This window comes from Anopheles coluzzii, chromosome 2 (genome assembly GCF_943734685.1).
Source record: "Anopheles coluzzii chromosome 2, AcolN3, whole genome shotgun sequence".
In the NCBI taxonomy this organism is placed as follows: Eukaryota; Metazoa; Arthropoda; class Insecta; order Diptera; family Culicidae; genus Anopheles; species Anopheles coluzzii.
In genome coordinates, this window is record NC_064670.1 from 90,821,837 (window position 1) to 90,843,960 (window position 22,124).

Below are 22,124 nucleotides of genomic sequence, written 5' to 3' on the forward strand. Positions count from 1 at the left end.
AGGATTCATTTTGCGTGTTGCGAAAGACTTCAAAGATCCATTCAGTATAAAAGCTCTGTATTGTGCAATTGTCCGTCCTACCTTAGAATTCGCTAGTATTATTTGGACTCCGACACAGCAATATTTAATAGATAGGCTAGAATCGGTTCAACGTAAGCTCACTCGTTCATTGTTTTACCGTCTCCCATGGTCTCGTAATTCTGTTTGTCCCTCTTACCGTACAAGGTGCCTGCTATTTGGACTAGAACCTCTGCAACATAGAAGAAAGACGGCACAGTGCTTATTTATACACAAACTTGTTACCGGATCTTTAGACGCCCCGTCAATTCTGAGTAAATTGAACTTTCAGGCCCCCAGTAGAATGTTAAGAACCAGGACATTATTTAACATAGAATTCAGATCGACTAATTTTGGATCAAACGATCCTTTATTAAAAATGTTAAGTGCTTATAACTCGCTAGGAAACAATGTCGACTTGAACTCAAACTTAAACAATTTACGGACCTTTTTACATAGCTTAATATGACGCTTCCACAGTTTATGTTGTTTTCTTTATTTTTATTTGGTTGATTGACAGTTAAACTTGTTATGTTTTTTGATGCGTTTTTGTTAGCATTGTTCTTTAGCATTAACTATAGAAATAAGTATGTTATGTAAGCTTATGCCAGCTGGATAACTTTCGGAATAAATAATAATAATAATAATAAATAAAAGTTGAGAGGCTACGGAAAATTTCAAATCAATAAAACCAATGAATCAAAAGTTATTTCAGTTTAAAGTTTAAAAAAATACCCGAGTATCCGGTTGCCAACTTAAAGGTTAAATGCGTTGGTCGTTAAATTAAAATCAAAGTGATGGGACCATGTATTGAATTGCCTTGTCATAGCTAGTAACGGTTCGTTGTATCCATATAAGGTACGCCTGTTCTCTCCGACAAGTAAGTTACGAGAGCTAAGAGATCTCGATGGCGCGTAGATATTGATCTTCTCTAATAAATAAGGGACGTCTAATTCGTTTTTTAATATTTTGGCTACAAATACACATTGATTAACCTTAAAACGGTGTTCGAGCGTCTATAGGCCAAGCAGAATTATTTGGAATGGTTGTAAGTCCTCTGAATTGGTCGCATTTTAAAGCAAGTCTTGTAAACTTCCGTTGTATTGCCTCTATTCTGTTAATCATCGTAGTTCAATTCAGGAACCAAAGAATTGAGCAATATTCCACACACGAGCGCACAAGACCAGTAAACAACGACTTAAGACACAATACATCACAACATTCACGGAATCGTCGAATTTTTATTCCGTTTTGAAACATGAGCTTAAGTGATTGACCTAACACAGAACATAACACAAACGTTTTCCTCCTTTCGAATCACGTTATAAGGATAGCTTTGTCCTGCTTCGATAAAACAAATAATAAATCTTCATATATGCCCTATCCCTGTTACAAACATTATGTTCCTGGACGGTATTTCACATTTCTAGTACCACATAACTAGTAGTAGAAAGTACCCTTGACTCTACTCAAGGCTCAACTCAAGGCGTAACTCTATATATTTTTATATTCTGAGGGATTTAAGTGACGGCTCGTGGGTATCGCACAAGAAAAAACATGTAAAACACGACCTAATCTGAAAATTCAGAAAATGGATTGGAGTTTGAGATATATTTATACAAAATTCTCCATCATGTCAACATAACATAACACGCTTAAATGCAAGAGTACAACATATAAATACATATTTAGAACCTTATTCCACAACCGCCCATTCTATTAATGTATTATAATAAAAAATACAATAAAGACTATTAAACACATAACACATTTCCTTTATGGGGTCAGGGTTTATCCTTAACAGACGATCATTGCATGCTCATGTTTACATATTTCAATATGTGAACTCACCTTTCTTACCTCTTAACTCACATGTAATAACAAATGCTTTATCATATGTTCAGCATTCAGACACGATCAAGAGTCCTTTTGACTTGTTCTATGATCTGATCTTATAAACTGATGCAAAGTTATAGCTACTGATAGGAGTAATACATATGACAGCCCTACAGCCCTACATACTACAGCCCTTCGTTTCCATATTTTCATTCGTTGTCATTGGTTTTAAACATTGGCAATATATCAACGCTAAAACAGGAAAAGAATATTGCCAAACCTTTTGTGACATATAAACTTACTACGGCCGCTCCTGCCACCTCATCCTGAATTATTAATTTATAACTAAGGCATCTCTGTATTATGAACGATACTCTATGACTGGATTGTTTAAATTCTAGCTATCAAAATTCACTTACAATGAATTCTAGCCCTTCTGCTAGGTAAGTATCACGAGTACAGAGAAACAAAGAATTTATTTTTAAATTATATCTATCTTTTTTTATTATATCTATCTTACATATTTTGCTAATATTTTGGAGCTGTAGGTTTTTTTTTTCTATTTTGGATTTAAACCCAAAATTTTATTCATATGAAATTCATTCATATTTGCTCCACCATTTAAAAGTAAATTTTTGCCTTTAAAAATCCCATCTAATAGTGTATTCAAACACGCACACGTCCCACCAAGGCAAGCTTATTTGTCCACTGAAGCCAATTTACTTCGGCTATACAAACATAATGCACTCACAATTGCCCGGACCAACGTCATGAGAAAATTCATCGCCTGCAAATACCCAACCAACTAACAATGTTTCCTACCACCCACAATCCTCAAAGTATCCCTACAACAATCAACAAATCGAATAAAAATGATTTTCCCATTATTAGCTTGTGATGTGTCCCCCTACATCCAACGTATACCTTTTGCCCGTCCAGTGCTAATCGGGTGTGTCGACCACCCCTTTTCTCCCATTAAAGTTAGGTGTGAAAACTGGTTATTGCTGAGATTGGTGCAGTGCAGCACGCACATTGCTCCTCTAGGTGTCAATTGTATTGTTCAGCCGAAAGGGATGCAGCTTGCAGCTACTGTGTACATTTCCCATAGAGAGGACGTTTCTTTCAACACCACCACCACACCGTGTACACCGTAAAGCAAGCAATGGGATTAGGGCCAATTTGTTGCTACTGATTTCCGAGTAAATATGCCAGAATTTCTAATTGTGTCGGCAGGCGACAGGCAATAAACAAACCGTACCGCTAGCACGATATCGCCCTCGAAGTGGCCAACAATTCTAGAAATGTACTGTTGACCACATTAGGATCTTTCCTTTCTAACAGCTGCTGGCGACTGCAAAGCAACGGCCCGGCAAACGTGCATGTATTGTTGTGGAATATAGCAGTATGTGGTCCCAGTGCTCAACATTATCGCAACACGATCGAGAAATGCAAAAATGCTAATTCCCAGGTGAATCTTTTCACGCATCTATTTTTTTTTTTTCCAAGAGCTCCTTTCTTTTCCCACACACCACCACTCATTTGCTGGAAAGGGCTTTCTTTGCCGCATACACGAACAATGGCAACAAAAAACCAACAACAAGTCTCAAGTGGTTTCACAGGCTGTTTAATGCTCTTTTTCTGTTGTTGTGTTCATCACAACAAATGCGGCAGATTCATTTCGCCGCCTGAACAAAGGGCGTCACACTAAATTGACCATACAGCAGCATCAGCAGCAGCAGCAGCACCGGTCAAGACAAAACCATCGCCAAATCCTCACATGAGCTTCTTTGCAGCAACGCCGTGTGTCTCCACATTTGTCTTTGCCGCCGTCGTCTTCGGTCGCGCCAAGAACAATTCCGCTGTGCCAAAACTGGTCCATACATCCTTTTTGAGGGATTAGCGTGGCCATGTGTGCTGGCAGATTGCATTCACCCAACAAAGTACACACCGATGCGTATCTATTACTGTGAACCCGAGAGAACTCCAAGAATTCGTTACAATGGCTGTGAAAATCAAGCACCTATCACGACGGGGATACAAAAGAGTGGTAGTAGACAGACCGAAACACAGTAGGATAGCTCTGGAGGGAAAAGAAAACAGATCATAATCTAGAGCAGATCCGTGGGCTGGCAGATTAGGGAAATCCTTTAACATAACAGCATAAACATTACGTTTGCCGTCAGTGGTTACTAGGACAGTGGACATGAACTATTTTAACAGACTACTTCTGGTGTACTGCAATTATAGTGAGCCGTTCGGGTGGTAGTTCAATACTAACGATCAATTCCAGATCATGGATCGCAATTAGAATTAGTGTTTGAATATTTCGATAATGCTCACCGGAGTGAGAAAAGTCCAGCCGGATCAACGGAATATGAGTATTCAAAACAGAGAGCCAAACGGCAAACCGACTACAACAAACCCACAAAACCTAACCTACCTAATCAACCTAATCCTCCTGCCGGTGCGAGTGGTGACGGTGATGGTGGTGCTCCTGTCCGTTAAGCTTAACCGGACGACGACAATGCACACTATTTGCAAACATAATGCTTTGTTTTCATTGTGTGTCTCGCATGGCACCGGGGCTTTACTCTCGACGAAAACGACGACGACACATTCGGATACGAGAAAGTGCAGCACCGTGTGCTTGCCCCGAATGCGTCTTACGTGCCCGTATGTGTGTGTCTACATGAGCAATGTTTTCCTTACGTTAAAGGGATATGTTTTCTTAGGATTGCCCGTGCAGGAATGTTCCCGTCCGATGTTGCTTCTCATTCGTGCATTGCGGTTGGCCCACACCGAGGCCAACTAAGGCAGGCGGCCCCCTACTTTGGTGGTGTGGTAGCTTGCGGTTGTGTAAAATGAAATGTGAGCTGTGGAAAATGGTAACACCAATAATGATGCACATGTAAATGCTCTCCCTGCAGCACACGTATGCTGCAAGCAGCTGCCCAAGGAGCTTTTGTGTTAGCTTGCAAACCGTTTGATGTATCAGGTTCGCAGCGATTGATAGTGCAAATGACGCTGCACGTGGAGATTGTGAGATTGCATTTTCACAATTGCTTGAAATATGATTCACAGATGGTCACATACCAATAAAAACTGATTTTATTCCACACATGTAAAGTTCAAAAAGGTGAGGTACGTGACAGAGGATTCTTATTGCTGTTGAGTGGGTTTGACTATATGCGACTGATTGGTGTACCCTTTCACACATGATAACAGATCCAGGTCATTTAATAATTGAGCCTATGTCAAGGATGTTTCTATGTAATACGGTTTCATGACTTTACAACGAGACTTTCCCATTGATATTGTTTGAGGCAATAGTTGTTATGTTTTAAAGCATTTTGCGTGTTCTAATATTGCCTAACTAACAATACTAATGTTTGATGTTTGAAAATGGCAGTTTGACAGTTTATGTGACTAATCAATTTGAGCGAAGAATTATGTAATGCAAAATAAATAGATTTTGTGCTAATATTTATGATCCGATTAAAAGCCAGAATATCTCATTTCTCTGCCAGATTCGCTTGAATTTATGGTTAAATGGTAAATCGTGAATGGTAAACACATACTAAATTTAACTAAATATACCTTCTTATAGAATGTGCTACCTATAATGCGTGACATTCGACTTACGCGGATATTCGAGCTATGCGAATACCTCGGGAACGCAACAAACGCGTATCTCGGGAACAGACTGAAATTATATGGCTAATTTAGTATTTCCCCTTTTGTTCTTTCATTTGTCATTATTATGAGAAAATTGCTGATTTTATTGTGGGCTTCTTTTTCAAAAAGCTTGTTGAACGACGTTTTTAGTTCAATGGTTCCTGTTGAAACTTGACCAATATGTTAATTACTATTAAAAATTGCGTAAATATATATTTCTATTTATTAAGTACTTTGTTAAATGTACCGTTAAGTTGAATTGATTACAATAACATATCAACATTGTTTGTAAGTTGTTTAAAAGATCCTCCTGTTCGTAGCAGTGCATGAAGTCCATTATTGAACAAATAATCTTAAAAAAACGAGATTAGTATTTCAGTTTGCGTGAAAATATTCCAAATTTTGAAATATGCTAATCATGCACTGACTTAATTGGAGAAATATACTGAATATTTCATGTAATTTATAAAAACTAAAAGCAGTATGTATAAAAATGAAAAAAATATATATCTCTTTTTTCTCACTGATATAGACACTTTTTCGATCAATTCAATCAAACGAGGAGTTAAATCTTCATCCAAACAAATTGTAATCGTCCTGAAACGCTCCCCACGCTCCCAACAATTTTGCCCGGGTCTCAGTCGGTTGAATAGAAAATTAACAGAGAAAATTTTCAATTGTCTCCCCACCGCCCACATTCGTGCCCACTTGACACAAGCTTAGGGCATCCGCGTGCCCCGAGCAGTACCAACCAACAAAACATGCCAGCCAACCTAAATCCTTGCCACTCCATCAAACACTTGCGGCAAAAAAGGCTGCGATGGTCCCTCTGATCTCACGACCCTGCCTGTTTTAATGCGCTGTCCTACCACCGTTCTCACTTCCCGGCGGGAGTGACAATCAAATGACGCAAAGCTGATACGCTCGTCGGCACTCTTCGGGTGCCCCCGTAATGAATGCAGTCAAGGACTTGGGCCTCGCGCTCCACCACGCGCCGTAGACAAAGTAACGAAATAAAGAGCCTGTAAATGGTAAATCCTCTTGAACTTTTCCACTCTCTCGCTCGATTTGCAGCATCTTGATCTCCATCCTGCGGGTAGGAGTTATGTTGCCCCTCGTGTTCCCGTCTGGTTGGGTGCGGAAGGGGGCAAAGTGGAAGAAAACTTTTACATCCTTCTTATGGTTTTGTTGCTTCGAGAAAGCGATTCGATGTAGGTGAAGCAAAGCAGCACCCAGCCTAAGGATCGGTCGGCAACGCAAAGCAAAGTTTTTCCGCCCACCGATAAGAAACGGCACGGGAAAAACAACCCGTCGAACTCGGAATCGTTAATGTGTTCGGAGCGAGCATGGAAACGAAAACGGGAGAAAGGAGGTAAAAAGGAATTCAATATCAAACGTCACAATCCATGCTGGGTAGGGTCAGACGCAGGGGTAAAAAATCTGTAAAGCAATGAATTAAAAATTGCATTCAAACCGATCCTATACACCTTGCACATTAATGGCTAAGAGCAGTCGGCACTTCTTTTATTTTGTTGTACATTGAATCCGCGACAACGCAATGGCACAAGCAAACACACCAAGTAATGTTGCGCGGCAGGACGGAGGCTTAAAATGTTGCCGCGAACACTTCAGCAAGTCCGTGAAGTGGAAATTCACAAACAAATAACGCTTAATGGAAGTAGTGGCAGATTGCTAGGTGGTTCAATGCAGAACACCTTCAATGGAGTGACACTAACAAACTGTTGACCTCAAATCAAGCAGTACTACCCTGCAGTAGCAGCTAGCTTTTTCTGGTCGGTGCTTCAAGGCTGGTTAGAGAAAAAGGTACATTTTACAAATAAATGTTAAAAGAATTTCATTCGTTGAGACTTTAAACAATTTCAGGGCGAAAATTTTGGAACAGGATGAATGCGTAAGTAGACATCATCGACATAATATCTTAAATGAGAAGAGACTGTAATCTATATTGTATTCATGTGGTGATTGTAAATTTGAAAAGTGTAACCTTCCATAATCCCCATCAGTGGCAGGTGACAACGGGATGGTTCAAATGAATACAAGGAGAATATATCAATGCTGGGCCCAAAATGGATGGTGAAAATTCGTCTACGTGAATCTGTTGCAAATTGGGGATATTTTTTTCTTAGTATGTAAGCCAACATCATCCGTACATAAAACTTACTTTATTAGGGGTGATATTCGTTAAAGCCAGTCTATATTGTACTATAACATTAAATTTTATAATGGTATAGCTTTTAGCACTAATAAGGCAATACATTTACCATATTTACATATTTGCAATAAGTTTGTAAATGTATTTCTCAAAAAATCATCAAAATATAATATGAGCCACTTGCTTATTACACATTGTAAAATTCAAAATTATTCTTACCGAATTATCCAGATGTACATGTTATTCAGCTCAATTATTTCAATTTAAACACATTTGAACCTTCAATAATTGTAGTTTTTATATGCAGCAGTTGAAAGAATCATCTCATTTATCCGTTTGTTCTGATATTTAAATCGCATAGCTGAATTGAGCAATGATGTTGCTTCCTGCAGGCAAAATATGCATTTATTCTTCAGCGATTTAATATAACTTTTTAAAATGTTCAATTTAACCATTCTTTAACAATAATTCTTGTATATGTTACACTGTTTTTCGTGTCAGTTTCTAATGTGAACGGTATTATTCAACAATCGTGAGAAGTTTTTTTAACAGTCACAAATAATAACAGCTGTTGAAAAACATATTGAATGTTTTGAATAATGCTGTTCACATTGAAAACTGAGTCGGAAAACAATGTATAATTATTAAAAAAATGTATAATTTATTACGAAGTACAATTTACACAAAAAAAAAACAATCATCATCAAATAACGAGCACAAATTAGTGTTACGTTTTATGCTAGTTGGAAAATAAACCAGCATTCACAAAAATTAATCTTTTCTCTATATTTCACATTGAATTATGTGATGAAATATGCATCTAAAAGGATATGTAAATCTTCCTAAAAATTGTTCAGTGCTTATACTTGATTTTAGCCATATCCGGTTAATTATCATTATAACAGAAAAGTTCTGCACCAAAGATCAATAAAACCAGCAATTACTTATTATGCTAGACTTTCTCAATTTTGTGAAAAATAAATGAAACTCAAATAAAAAATTAAGCTAAAGATATGAATCATTAAGCATATTTGCAAGTTAAAGAATCAATGGAACTTGCGTATCAAACCATCACCAAAATTTTACGAAATAATTTGCAAAGAATAAAATGCAACGAAATAAAAACGTCAGAAATTGCTAAGAAAAAGCCAACCATGATTTTTTTTAAACTTTTCTCTAAGACGTCACCTTCCTATCCTTTTGATATAAAAAAAAAGATAATTAAAATTGGCACAATACGTAAAATATACCAATATTTAAAGAGCTCCAGTAGAATACTAAATGACCTTTAATAACAATGGCTTAAAAATCTTTGCATTACTAACATTCATTCGTGTCATTCATTGTTGTTTAAATAAATTCTACTTTTCATTCAACTACGACCTGATAGCGATTCCATCAACCTGGTAAGTACGTGTATGCTAATATCTTACACAACTGTCATTAAATTACTGCTGCCTATAAATTGGTTTCTGATCCGTCCGGTAAACAATTTGCTCCCCCTTTCAAACGGTCCCCCAACCCTGAAGGGTTAGTATTGGCTTCCCCTCGCACTCTCCAACAGCCAAAGCATAACTAGCAGGATGAATGTCAAATTTCGATTCATTTATTTGCAAAGAATTGCGGGGATGACAATCTTTAGAATAAATGTTCTCCCAAGGTGAAGACTACGAAACCGGGACGGGACGGGTGGACCCGATACCACCGCCAGCTTCAAGATAGAGATTAAAGGAAAATAATCGAATTCAAAAGACTGCTTCTACTCTATTCAGCTTTTACAACGACCCGAAACTGTAACCTTCTTGTGGTAAAGATTTGCCCCGGCACAACGGCGACAGGTTAATCCTCGGCGCTTATTGGAATAACGATTTTATTTCACGTGACAGTCGCAGCTTCCGCAGTGATTATCCACGTGGGGTCTGATCGGGAAGGGACTGGAGGGGACGTCCCTAGAAGGTGTAGAAAATCTTTATTTTATTAAAAATTTTCACCTCTCCTTGCAGACTGGGTTCTGAAACGAGGCCGAGTGGCCCCGGCACGGTTTATTCAGCGCTATGTCAATCGAAGTTACGCTTTTGAAAGCAATTCAACGGTAAGATGGAACCAGCAAAGGGAGCAGAAATCTGCAAGATGAAGTACAAAAAAGTCCACCAAGAAAACAGCAAAAGCGTAAGTAAGCGTTTGGGAGGATGGATTTCACCCATCTTATGAAGTTGCATATCCGCTTCCCCCATCTTGCTATTCCTTGAGGTGAAGCAAAGCTTTTAAGGTTCATTTCACTCAATTTTGAATTTTTATTTGACTTCACCCAATATGTATCCTTTGCGATTGGGATTGGGTTGGCTTGCGGGCGTTCCATCGTGCTGCTTCGGCATTGCCGCACCAAAGCAAGCACACCAACAGATCCTTCGGGGCAGATCAATTGACGGTAGCAAAAACCCATGGATACAGTGCTGGTAGAAAATAGAAGTGAAACAATTTCTTTATACCTAATTTTAAAAACAATGAACCCTTCTGTATTACTATTCTTTAAATGATTATGTTCCTCTTTACGGTTATTTTAACGATTTCTTTAACATTTTTAACCCATTTTTAATTAAAAGGGCGATTTAATTTGAGACTTTTTTCCCCCAAATAAATATTGCTATAACATAAAATAAATAAAAAGTGATAGAAATACTTGAACCTGATAAAATAGAAGTGATAAACCTTTCAAACCGATTCAACACAAAATGTAATTATTTTACGAACCACACTGTACGCTACCATTCCCAGCTTAGTACATTCCACAGCAAGAAAGGTTGAAGCAGAAAAGAAAACTCAATTCCCTCCAATATATTCGATTTCTCTCCGTAGCTCTATCTCCTTTTTCCTCTCATACTATTCCTTCGTGACCCGACGTCTGTACAGGGAAAACATTATTAAATTTCCAATAATGTACAGCCGTGTTGAGTGAATTGACTTCAATCTGCTCAAACACATACTGAAGAAAGCGTACAAGATGCAGCATACTGCACAGGTACTGATACGAACAGAGCCCCCAACAGGCCGAGAGTGTGGTTGAAGCGTGGTTTGTAAAGCGCTTTTCCCGTCCTGTAACAATCCATGCCATACGGTACGGGCGGCAGTGTTTTCCGATATTCAGTACTGAAACCCGCAATATATACCGCTTACAGGGACAATATTTTTACCCACCATTTAGCTACAAAAGCGGCTCATCTTAAGCTGACGGGGAAATCCGGTTTATCGTGTGCACGTATATGCACAATTTAATAATGCGTTATTCATTCCATGAACAAAATTCCTTCGCTTCCCGATGCTCTGTTTCCGATTGCAGGGTTCATACCAACAGCACCAATCAAGATGCCCTGAAGAACGAAAAAGCTGCGCGCTGGCAGGTTGGTAGTGTGTAATTGAAATTGTTACACTTTCATTTCATTTATGGCTCGACGGTATCTGCATATGGGTCGGTATGTGTGCTGCGACAGAGAACCTTTGATGAAGGAAAATATGTCAATTGTTTTGAATTTCATATCGTCGGGCGTCATTCATTAAATTAGAATCATCTCGTGCCTGTACACGATGTGAGTAATTGTTCATAACTTTCATTTGCTCGAATTATTGTTGCACATGAAAATGCTTGGATGGTTTTTGGAGCTACGCCTAAATATGAATTCTTCTCAGAGCAATCTTCTTGGGAAGGTATTATATTTATATACTTGATATTTCACAGCTAGTTGTGCCTTTGGGTATTATTCGTATTAAATTATGGCGAACTTCATATTTGCTGCTCGGAAATTTAAGATTTAAGTGGATTTAAGTGGCAAAGGAAATGGATAGTAAAGGTTTCAAACTTAACAAGAAACTAGATTAAAATGATGAATTATTACTCTTCAAATATTTTACCTTTTCGCAGAATTGTCAAAAACGTAAGGAACTGCAGAATCGTTATAGAAAGGGCAAATAATTGGAAAGAATAATCCACGCGAAAGAAAACAAAGTTACTGACCATTTTATTTATATATTGATGATTGGTTTGATCATTAGCACTTGAGTAACTACATTCCCAAAGGCTATGATGTGGCTTAATATATATTCAATTTTTGTATTTTTAATCAATTTTTGGGCCGGTCTGGTAGTACAGTCGTCAAATCCTTCTACTTAACAACATGCCCGTCATGGGTTCAAGCGAATGGAACGTGCCGTAAGTCACTGAAAGGCAAGCCCAGTAGTGGTACACGTAGATCTTGACCGACAAGGGCCGCTGTGTCAAAGAAGAAGAATAATCACATTTGTATGAAAGGCCACTGTTGTATACGCAGCCAGTTGAGTATAACCGCGACTCGATGCTGTCGTGCAACTGACAACATCCGACGTCTGAGTGGCCGTTAAGGGCTTCGGGAGCGATCAGGCTACCGAGCGTAGGGCACTCGATCATAGGCTACGACCCGACACACACAACAGTCCCGTTAGCGCATATCTTTATTATATTAAATATAAGTTGTTGATATCGAAGAGCCACGTAGCCCTATTCCCTCAATTGTGCACCTTGTCCGAAACAAAAAAGCCACAAAATGAGAAACAATAAATCGTATACTATTCATTAGACGCATTTTGCTCACTACAGCAATAAAGCTTATGCATCAATAAAGCTGAGATTCAATCAACCACAATTTTAGTTTCACAAGCCATAGGCCATATGGCATTGGCAAAGCTCATGTTCCGAATGAAGTATATTTATAGCATAAAAAATAATTAGAAATATAAACAATTGTTTAAACACTTTTCAAAAAAGGGCAGGCGAATTTGTAAATGTTATTAGCAATGCTTAACAAACAAGTATTACTAAACTCTACAATTCAAGTTTTATAGATCACATCAACTATATGTGTAGTTGTTCCAGTTCACTTCCACATGTGAATTAAAATTTATTTTATGTTTTTTTTTTTGAAGCTCAAATAACTTTAAGTTGATTTTTTTTTTCAAGTTTCAAACAAACAAGCGCAACACAACTTCCTTCATATTGATAATGCTATTTACCACCAGCAACTCTCACTTTCAGCCGTGCTTACAAGCCCCACCGCAAGCTCCCATCCCTCCATTCGAATGCAACAAATAGCTATGACTGTGCCAGCCATTGAACCGAGCATGATTGTTATTTATCTCATTTTATTCACACAATAGTACACCTACAACCTGCCTGCTTCATTCCGCCTGTCCGCTGGCGCTTTGAAATGGATATGTTTTTGACGTTTGCCCTGCGCGTCAGACAAGCAGCAGAAAACGTGTACGAGCACGGGAAGCAAAGCGGAGCTACCCCGGGTGTGCAACTATAGTTTGCTGGAGCTGGGACGGCTCTTTTTTTTGTGCAAAGCAGCATCAGTAGCAGCAGCAGCAGCAACAAAAGGGTACAACCATCATCCTAGTGCATGCGATGTCCTGCTGATTTTCCATTATTTTTTATTATTATCATCAGTTGGTTAATTGAAAAACTTTTCACCGGCAGGGTATGCTGTACGATGGGCGATTGGTGTGGTGGTGCCAAGGAATCGTACACTTGTTTGAGTAACTACGAACGGGCTTCACCGGATGCAGTTTCACATACACACGCATTCGGCGACTAACACATCGGTATTATTGGTGGTTTAATAAGCCGGTTAGTTCTTAAAACCACCACCAACGTCGTAATTATTTACATCCAGCAATCAAATCGGCTTTCGGAACAGGTGCTAAGAGCAGTGGCACGCGCATCAAATTATGTTGTGTGTGTCAGGAAAACAAATTGCACAGAGAGAGAGAGAGAGAGGGAGAGAGAGAGGCAAGTATATCGGCATAATAATTTTTCCATCACAAATCACACACAAACACATACACATCATTAAGAAGAAGAAGAATATACACAACAAGCCCTCTGAAAAACGGCATCTAAATTAAACCACATCATCTTTATGGTCCATAATTCCAGGACGACTGCAGCGGGAAGATTGCTGCTAAATGTCAACCGTTTTTCGCGTAACACAGAAGAAGACGGTCCCCCTCTTTCTTCCTCCCTCCAGCAGGGTCGGGGTTGTATATCATCCCACGGCCTGGCATCGATATCACCAGTAGTAATAGCAGGTCTTCCCTTCGGGGACGCCTTTGTCGGAGTCGTCATCCTTCGCGTCATTCGCATAATAACTTAAGCAATTTAATTTCTTTTGTTCTCTCTCTCCCCCCCCCCCCCCCTTTCCACCCCAACTCCAAGCTGGCCCATCATGGCCCCTCCCAGTAGGGCCTACCAGACAAAACACACCCCAGCACGGGTCAAACAGTCACATCCACAATGTCAACCGAGGAAAGGACAAAGTAGCAAGACACCCCATACCAAAGCGGACAGAATCAAAAGGGAAACATCCCTCCATCCGCCCCAAACTCACGATGGGAAGACAATTTTTCACATTTTCTTTTCATGTCGGCACATCCGGCCGCATGCAAGTGGAGATCAAGTGGGAGAGAGGTGGCGGGAAAAAAACCTGTCCAAAGAATCGCATCGTCCTTCTTTTGTCGTGTCTCCGGCGAAGGACCTGAATCGCGTCCGCCCGCAAAGATCTTTGTTTTTCGCACCGAGCGGGCCAGGCTGCGGAAGGAACCCAATTGACGGTGCAGTCATGCGGGAAAGGGTCCTTACAACGGTAACGGAACCACCATCCCGCTCAACTCTCCCTGTCCCGAGATGGGACATAAAACCGTCATCCGTCCCGCACGCTCCACCGGGGAAATGTTTCATTTTCATTTATTTATTGACCCATGGGCCTTCCATCTCCCTCCCTCCCGCCGGACTGGCAGGGGAGCAGGGTGACTGGCAAGTGGAGCAATGGCAATTACACGCTAACCTTTGGTCCGATTTTCCTGATGAGGTTATTTATGAGTTTTTATCTACCCGCCCCTGTCGGGACGAAAAGGGGCGACCTGAGCGAAACGGGAAGCTGTTGAAATTTGCCCTCATTTTACACTCAATTTTTCCTCAACAGTTATTAATTTCTACCGCTGGCTGCTGGCTGCACCCCCTCATTTCTGCCCAGCCACAACTTTGCGTGACAGTTTCAGTCGGTTTAGCACTGAAGCAGTGCTTCAGCCATCCGGCCATCCAGCGGCTGGTTTCCTCCCACGGAACCGAACGGAAACGCTTTGTTGGTACAGATTGCCATTTTACAGAACACTTACCTGCTGCGATGGTACAGGATGTGTTTTGGCACGGTGAGTGGAGCCCAATGCCAGCTACTTACCTTTTGCTGGGTGGTGCACGGGTGGTTTCGGTATAGATGTACACATACATTCCTGCATAGTTTCACCGTGAATTAGTTGCGAGTCCTTTGTAATGGATTTCAATTAGTGTTCTAGCAATCATCTGTACTAGTTGACAGGTTTGCAATTTTCTGCCTTTCAATAGAGCTTAGCTTCTCGGTCGTGGGTGGATATTACCGAGCAGGCAGGGTGGTTTAAGGGAGCTAAGCATTTTGACCTGTTTTGCATGCTTTACTGGTTACAGCAGCAAACTTAATTACAAATCATAAACGTAGCTCCCATGCACGTTACATGTTCTCTAATTCCTCACATGAAAGAAGTAGGTAGGCATAATGAATGGATGAACTAAGCTATCTTGAAATCTATAACATATCCTACCAGTTTTGTGTTTTAAATTAATTCTTAAAGCACTCACGTCATATACGCTTCTAAATATTTGATATTGTATTCTCTGCTCTAACGCATTGCTTTCAATTTTATTTGAACGATAATTACTCTAATACTCCTTTGCATTCTATTTTCTTATTCAATTAGCGATGCGTAGTGCTAGTCCGCAAATGTTAAATTTAGTCATTTGTTTCATTCAAATTAAACGACTAAGATTATTTCTTTTATTCAAATTATTAAAACTATGTTCCAAAATTATTCTGTTACTAAATACAATCAAAACCTCCTTCATATAACTATTTACATTTCGAACATTTTTAATGATCATTCCATCCGAATAACGCAATCTTAAAGAAGTATGTTCAATGCAGCATGTGGAGCAAATGTGTAATTCTTTATATTGATGGTACAGTCTGCTCCCGAGTTTTTGCGTTCCCGATGCATTCCACCTAACTTGTATATCCGTGTGAGTCGAATTTCAGGTTTTTCAGTCCTTATATTTTGCATAACGAGTATTTGTGATTAAATTACCCGATTGAATAGTAGGGGAAGGTAGGTAAAGACGGACACTGCGGGTAAGATGGATGCATGAAAAAGGTAATTTCTCATAAAAGCATGAAAAAGGTAATTTTCGCGTAATTCAACAATTTAGAATCCAAATTGAAGATAAAACAACACATTTGAGAACATTTTTGGCATAATATATATAAAATTGGTTAAATCCACGAACAAAACAAATTTTCAATTATGTGCACCCTTGTGGATCTAATTTGACTACTGCCGATCTTAAGCTCTACAACTTGTATTGTTTATATTTCCGGAAGTTTTATTTCATGAATGGGTTGTCGTGATCATTAATGAAAAAACTGGCGAAAGAACGAGGATAAAAGCTATACAAAATATTGTTTTCTGGTGGTTTAAACATTCTGACATCAAAGCGGGAAAGACGAACACCTTGTTGTAGGGAAAGATGGACACCGAATTTATTGATTTTTTTACATCTTATATCAATTGGTGATGAATATATTTCTTCAAATACCTTAAATAAGGGTATTCCGAAGCTATAAATCAACCAGCAACTAGAGAAAGTATTGGAATAAGCGAGAAATGAAACATCGGTCAAAATAGTAGCCACTCGTTATGCTATTACTCGCTCGACGCTGATGAGGCGCTTCACGAAATTCAATATGGCGCTTCACGAAATTCAATTCAATATAACTAGAAAAAGTATTGGAATAAGCGAGAAATGAAACATCGGTCAAAATAGTAGCCACTCGTTATGCTATTACTCGCTCGACGCTGATGAGGCGCTTCACGAAATTCAATATCGTGTCACGACTTGGACAACTATAAGCAATAAAAAGATGAGGCATTTATACGACATTGTTCAGGAATAGATGAGAAATTCTATGGGAATACAAAAATCAAATGTTGAATTTTGACATGGTGGAAAATAGATTAAACTATTAACAAGTCCCTCATAACATAAATACTGGGGTCGTGGGCTTTTTGCGGAGTAATTTCCTAAAAGGAAGTTCTAGACTGTTGTTCTGTAAGCTAGAGCAACGTCAGCTGTAAGTGCGCGATATGTCAATAGTGCTTTAGATGCTGCATTCTACGATATATTACAAGCGCCGTTTATAATTCCTAAATTCATGGCTGAATGAATCGCCGTTGCAATAGGCCAAGAATTGGTTTATAAACGTACCAGGACGTGGAAAGCGTTGGATTTTGTTAAAATACTGTAAAACTCTTCACTTTATAACCTTTTCAACAGATGTCCATCTTACCCTTCATTGTGTCCATCTTTCCCATATCAGGTGTCCGTCTTACCCGAACATTTTAAAACTGCACGAAAAAAATCATGTTTTTCATTCGTGAAAAAACGCAAAAATCGATGGAAACCTAAAAATTTCAACACATTATCTGATAAAACATGAGTGTAAGATAATGTATGCACATTTTCATGGTCGTTGCACTTATATATCCCTAGATTTTTACCATTTTCCTTAACGTGTCCGTCTTTACCTACCTTCCCCTAATTGTATACACTCCAACATCTATTTAATACAATTCATGAAGCAAATTGTGTTTTAATTATTTTTTTGGAAACAAAATGTAACAGGAACATTTCTAGGATCTCAACAATTCGTGTTCAATTTAAAAAAAACTGAATAAACACATTTTCTTTCGATTTTATTTGAAAAAATGTAATAAAAGTCATAAATAATAAATTTTAACAATTTTTAAAAATTCTTCTGTGAAAACATTACCACAATTAGTAATCTTAAATTCAATGAGCGTTTTTTTCATAGACAAAATAGTTATGAGTATAAAATGAAGAAAGGCGTTATCAGCATTCCAACACTGAAACAACGTCTCGTTCTTCCAAATGTATGTTTTCGCAATATCTTAGGACAATTTTCATCGCCAGAAGATAATTAACAATGCGAACGTCATTTCTTAAACATTTTGACAAATACTTTTCATTCTTCCGATAAACGATTGTTGCATCTTCAATAAACAGTCGTTACACGCTTTAAAATAGTGTTAATGTGTAAACTTTTTTGTAAAAACTTTTGCGTTAGGTAACTTTTGCGTTAAAATGAGTTCATCAAACCACACCATTGACACCAATGAAACTAACAACACGCCACCAGTAAAAATTACAAAAAAGAAAAAAGGGAAACATGAAGAAAAAATTATTTTCTACCAGGCCGTGCCGGGCCGAGGTTAAAACAGCATTAGAACAAAAAGTCTTTTGGTATTAAAAACATACCCCCGTTCCCCACAATCTTAGAGACAACTCGGTTTTCTGTGTGAACCGTTCGAGGCGCAACTTCTTCTTCTCTTGGCTCAACAACCGTTGCCGGTCAAGGCCTGTCTGTACCCCACTTGTGGGCTTGGCTTTCAGTGACTAATTGTTTTCCCCCCATAGCAGGATAGTCAGTCCTAATACGTATGACGACGGCGCGTTCTATTCGGGGCTTCAACCCATGACGGGCATGTTGTTAAGTCGTACGAGTTGACGACTGTACCACGAGACCGGCTCATCAGGACGCAACATACCGAATAAATCGTAAGAAGCTTACTGATGTGCGCCATACATATTGTTAAACTCCTGAAAGTATGCAAACCGCTTAACAGATACGGTAAGTAACAAAAAATAATCTATACGTATCAAAAAGTGTTACAAAATCACGACGTATAATTTTCAGACTGATTTCAACCAATTTATAAGAATACAATTCTACTTACTATATTTAGCCTTACAGAAGTTCTGCCCACTTTTTACCAGAATAAAACAAGCCTTTCGATTTGAATGTAAACCGACATTAACAGGCTTTCGAGACTTTATTCAGTACCACGCAGCCGTTGCCCAGGGGGGACGGTCTATGCTATGCTTGAACGCACGACGGGTATGTCGTTACGTCGTACGAGTTGACAGATGTACCACGGGACCATCCTCAATAAAGCAATTACATAAAACATTTAGACCACATACCTAATGTAATCAAATTCGTTTTGCGATGCTCAAAGCTTCGAACAACTTTTTTTTATATTAATGATCGAATTCATTTACCATTCATTTCAAATTTTCACTTCCACGCCCGGAAGAAAACTTTCCCGCACATTTTTCAACTCTATCGCTGCAAAAGGTGCACCAACGGCACCATGCAAAACTTTGCCAATCTTTCAAATATTATGCCCCTGATTGGCCTTTTCCCGCCGTTCTCCTCGACTTTTCACAAGACTCAGCGCATTTTCACTCTCCACTCGTCACACATTTTATATCCGCACTCTCGGTTTAACGGGAAAAGCAAACAGAAAATAAAATTAATTATTCTATAAAATAAAACAGCACGGAATGTTTTCTCTTTTTACAACCGCCAAACAAAAACCCTCAAACCGACCGAGGACGGGGCCCGCTGTCCTTTGATCCTTGCGCGTTGCGTATCCTCCCCATCCCACCCCAGTGGGCGCCTCCCATCGAAAAGCGCAAATGATTGGTGTGTGTGTGCAATTTATTTAGTTTTCGGGAATGAAATTTGAAGCTACCGAAATTATCGTTTCCACGATTACTCGAACCTCGAGCCCGAGTATAGCTCGGCTATAACTTTTCCGCACTCTCACTCTTGTCTGCGTTACCGCCATATTCTACCCGTGTGGTCACTGACTTGCAAGCACTGAGAACCGGGTCCCAAAACGAGCACGAAAGCGGAAGAGAAACCCCTTTCTGGCATCTTCTTGACGCTCCTGTGTTGGGTGCTTCTAGCGGATGCTTCTGTTCTCTGTCGCCATGTCATTTTTTTAACTTTCTCCCGGTCTGTTTGATTGCGCTGGTGGCCGGCTTCCGGTAGGGCGAGGACCCGCTCCGCTGCGGCGTAACCTCGTGGCGGTAAGCGTGCTGAAAGACGATAAGGTAGAATTTAATTAAAATTTGTTTTAGCTCTCCACTGTTTACCGTTGGTTGGCTTTTGCACCTCAGCACGGTCGCCGATGGGCTGGGAAGTTTCGGGCAAAATGGTGGGCGAGATGAGCAAATGAGACGCAGTGCCGCAGCCCAGCGCAAGGTCCTGGGTTTGTTAAATTTAAAATTAACTTAATGCTTCACTTGAATTCCGATTAACTGCTACAGCCGTATGCGGGCAAAGCATTTGTTCCTGTTTCCGCAGAGAAAGATGGCGCTCTTCATTAACACGTGGTAAGCTTCGCAGTACATACGCAATGTACTTTTCTTTCTCATTATAACTTGAAATATGGATAGAATACTTTTGAAAATAACTATTTTTTTTATTAACTATTTACCTTTCACAATCATTTTCACATTGCGCATTTGCACTTCTGTTTTAAACAGAGTAACGGCAAAGCACCTAAAATCGATACTTTGTTTTACTATAACAATAATTAGCCCTGTTCCATGTTTAGGCTCTTTAGGCTCTGTATACCACAAAAACTGTCACAAACCAATGATTCGAATGGCCTTGTTGCACTTTTCCACAACAGTCTGCAAAATCCACGGGATGCTCGAATTGGTCACAACCAAAAGCGGCGATATCGTCGGCCGTCCTTCACTGGTAAATGATTTTGTTTTTTTTTACACTAGCGTTAAAGCGAGTTCTAAGCCTATGGTTGCAGATAGTTAAGGCCCTGCAGATGTCCCTCGTCGCGCTGCCTTTGAAACGCGAGTCGTTCGTGGTGTTTCCCGTCAATGCCAAGACCGAGCCGTTCGATTACCTTTTCGCCACGGTAGCCATGCAGCTGAAAGGGAAGGTAAATTAAAAGATGAAAAACTAGATTCGATGGATTTAATTAAATGGAAGTTAAGTTTGAAAAGAAATTCAATGTTTGGTTATGTTTCTCTCTCTTTCGCTCTTTTCATAGCTGTAAAGCTTGCTGAGGTTGTGATTAGCCGTTGGAGCAATGCACAAAGCAATAACTTCGCATAACTTATTACACGCATGCTCAAATCTAATTACCTCGTACTGCCAGTTCAACAACACACGTTGCGCAACGTACGCATCCATCCACAAAACGTAAATAATCGTTAAGCAACATAACCCGATTCACTTCGCTCTAACCAGTCCATGCCATTTGCAGGTTAAATTCACCACCTAAGTACAATCTTATCTGTCACTCATATACGAACCTCATAGTAAAGCTCTCTGCGCTTTTGGCTTATCTCCGGATCGAAGTCGTACTCCTCCGTCTTGTGAATCAGCGGTATGCCAGCAACATTGTTTTGGATAAAGTCGGTCAACAGCCGTACCACGGTGGCCTCAACACGATGCTCCACCGAAGCCAACAGCACGATAAGACACATCTGTACAAGCAAATTCAAATAAGATCACTTTATCAGAGCTCTCCATTTGAGATAAGTTATATTGAATTTCTTTCACACTTACAGCGATCGCCAATTTGGTCATGGTTTTGCCTTAACTTAGCTAAGCGCCAACACGAACGAGACGACGCTAAACCATACACACAGAACATACGACTCGTACTGCCACCTGAGCAGTTTCTGCCAATCGTTTACCCCCCTTTTTTGAGTCTTAGTGCACTCGGTGCACTCCCACTCAGTGCTCAGTGGAGGCAACTCGAGGAGGGATTGGAAAACTTCACCTGCAGACACTAAGCTCCACTCACCCGCGTTTTGTTCTGGCGTGGCGTGGTGCAACCGAAACCGGTTGAAGCGATTGGTAACTTCAGCCGTCGCCGATAGATCGTTTTCCCACACAACGATCGCGCCCAACGGGTGGGGGAGGGGGGAACTAGCCGCTACACTACCCTTACGAAATGAAGGGCAAACAAAGCACACGAGGAAATTCCTCACGCTGTGTTTTCCTCAAAATAGCTCTTCTGCACACACGCCCGGGTGGGAATAGCACATGCGGAACTGCCCTTACAGACGTGTATACAGGGAAAGAAAACTGGCGAAGAAATGAACACGGGCGAACTGCACCACGCTACGGTTCGGTTGATTGTGGGGCGCAAGCGATTAAATCATCCGCCGAGTGGTCCGTAACACGCATGGGGGGAAGACAACAGTGCGGTTGAAAAGCGCCGAACACAACAAAGATGATGTGCTATAAAGCGAACCGAAATCTACACGCGCCGGACCGTTCGCCGAAAGCTGTGCGATGCTTTTTTTTGGGCACCCCGATGACCCACAGTCAGCGAGCTGGAAACGATCGTCGTAGAGTGTTTGGCC

The 22,124-nt window shown here is 40.0% G+C and overlaps 1 protein-coding gene across 1 annotated transcript; it reads right to left on the bottom strand.

The window, feature by feature from the left end:
• Nucleotides 1-20,182: 20,182 nt before the first annotated feature.
• On the bottom strand, nucleotides 20,183-22,057 carry LOC120953204 (uncharacterized). Its single transcript, XM_040372961.2, has 3 exons — nucleotides 21,319-22,057; nucleotides 21,063-21,236; nucleotides 20,183-20,674 (listed from the first exon to the last, which is right to left on the bottom strand). Exons 1-3 carry the CDS (start codon nucleotides 21,337-21,339, stop codon nucleotides 20,540-20,542), a joined length of 330 nt encoding a protein of 109 aa, XP_040228895.1. The 5' UTR covers nucleotides 21,340-22,057; the 3' UTR covers nucleotides 20,183-20,539.
• Between the last annotated feature and the right edge of the window lie 67 nt (nucleotides 22,058-22,124).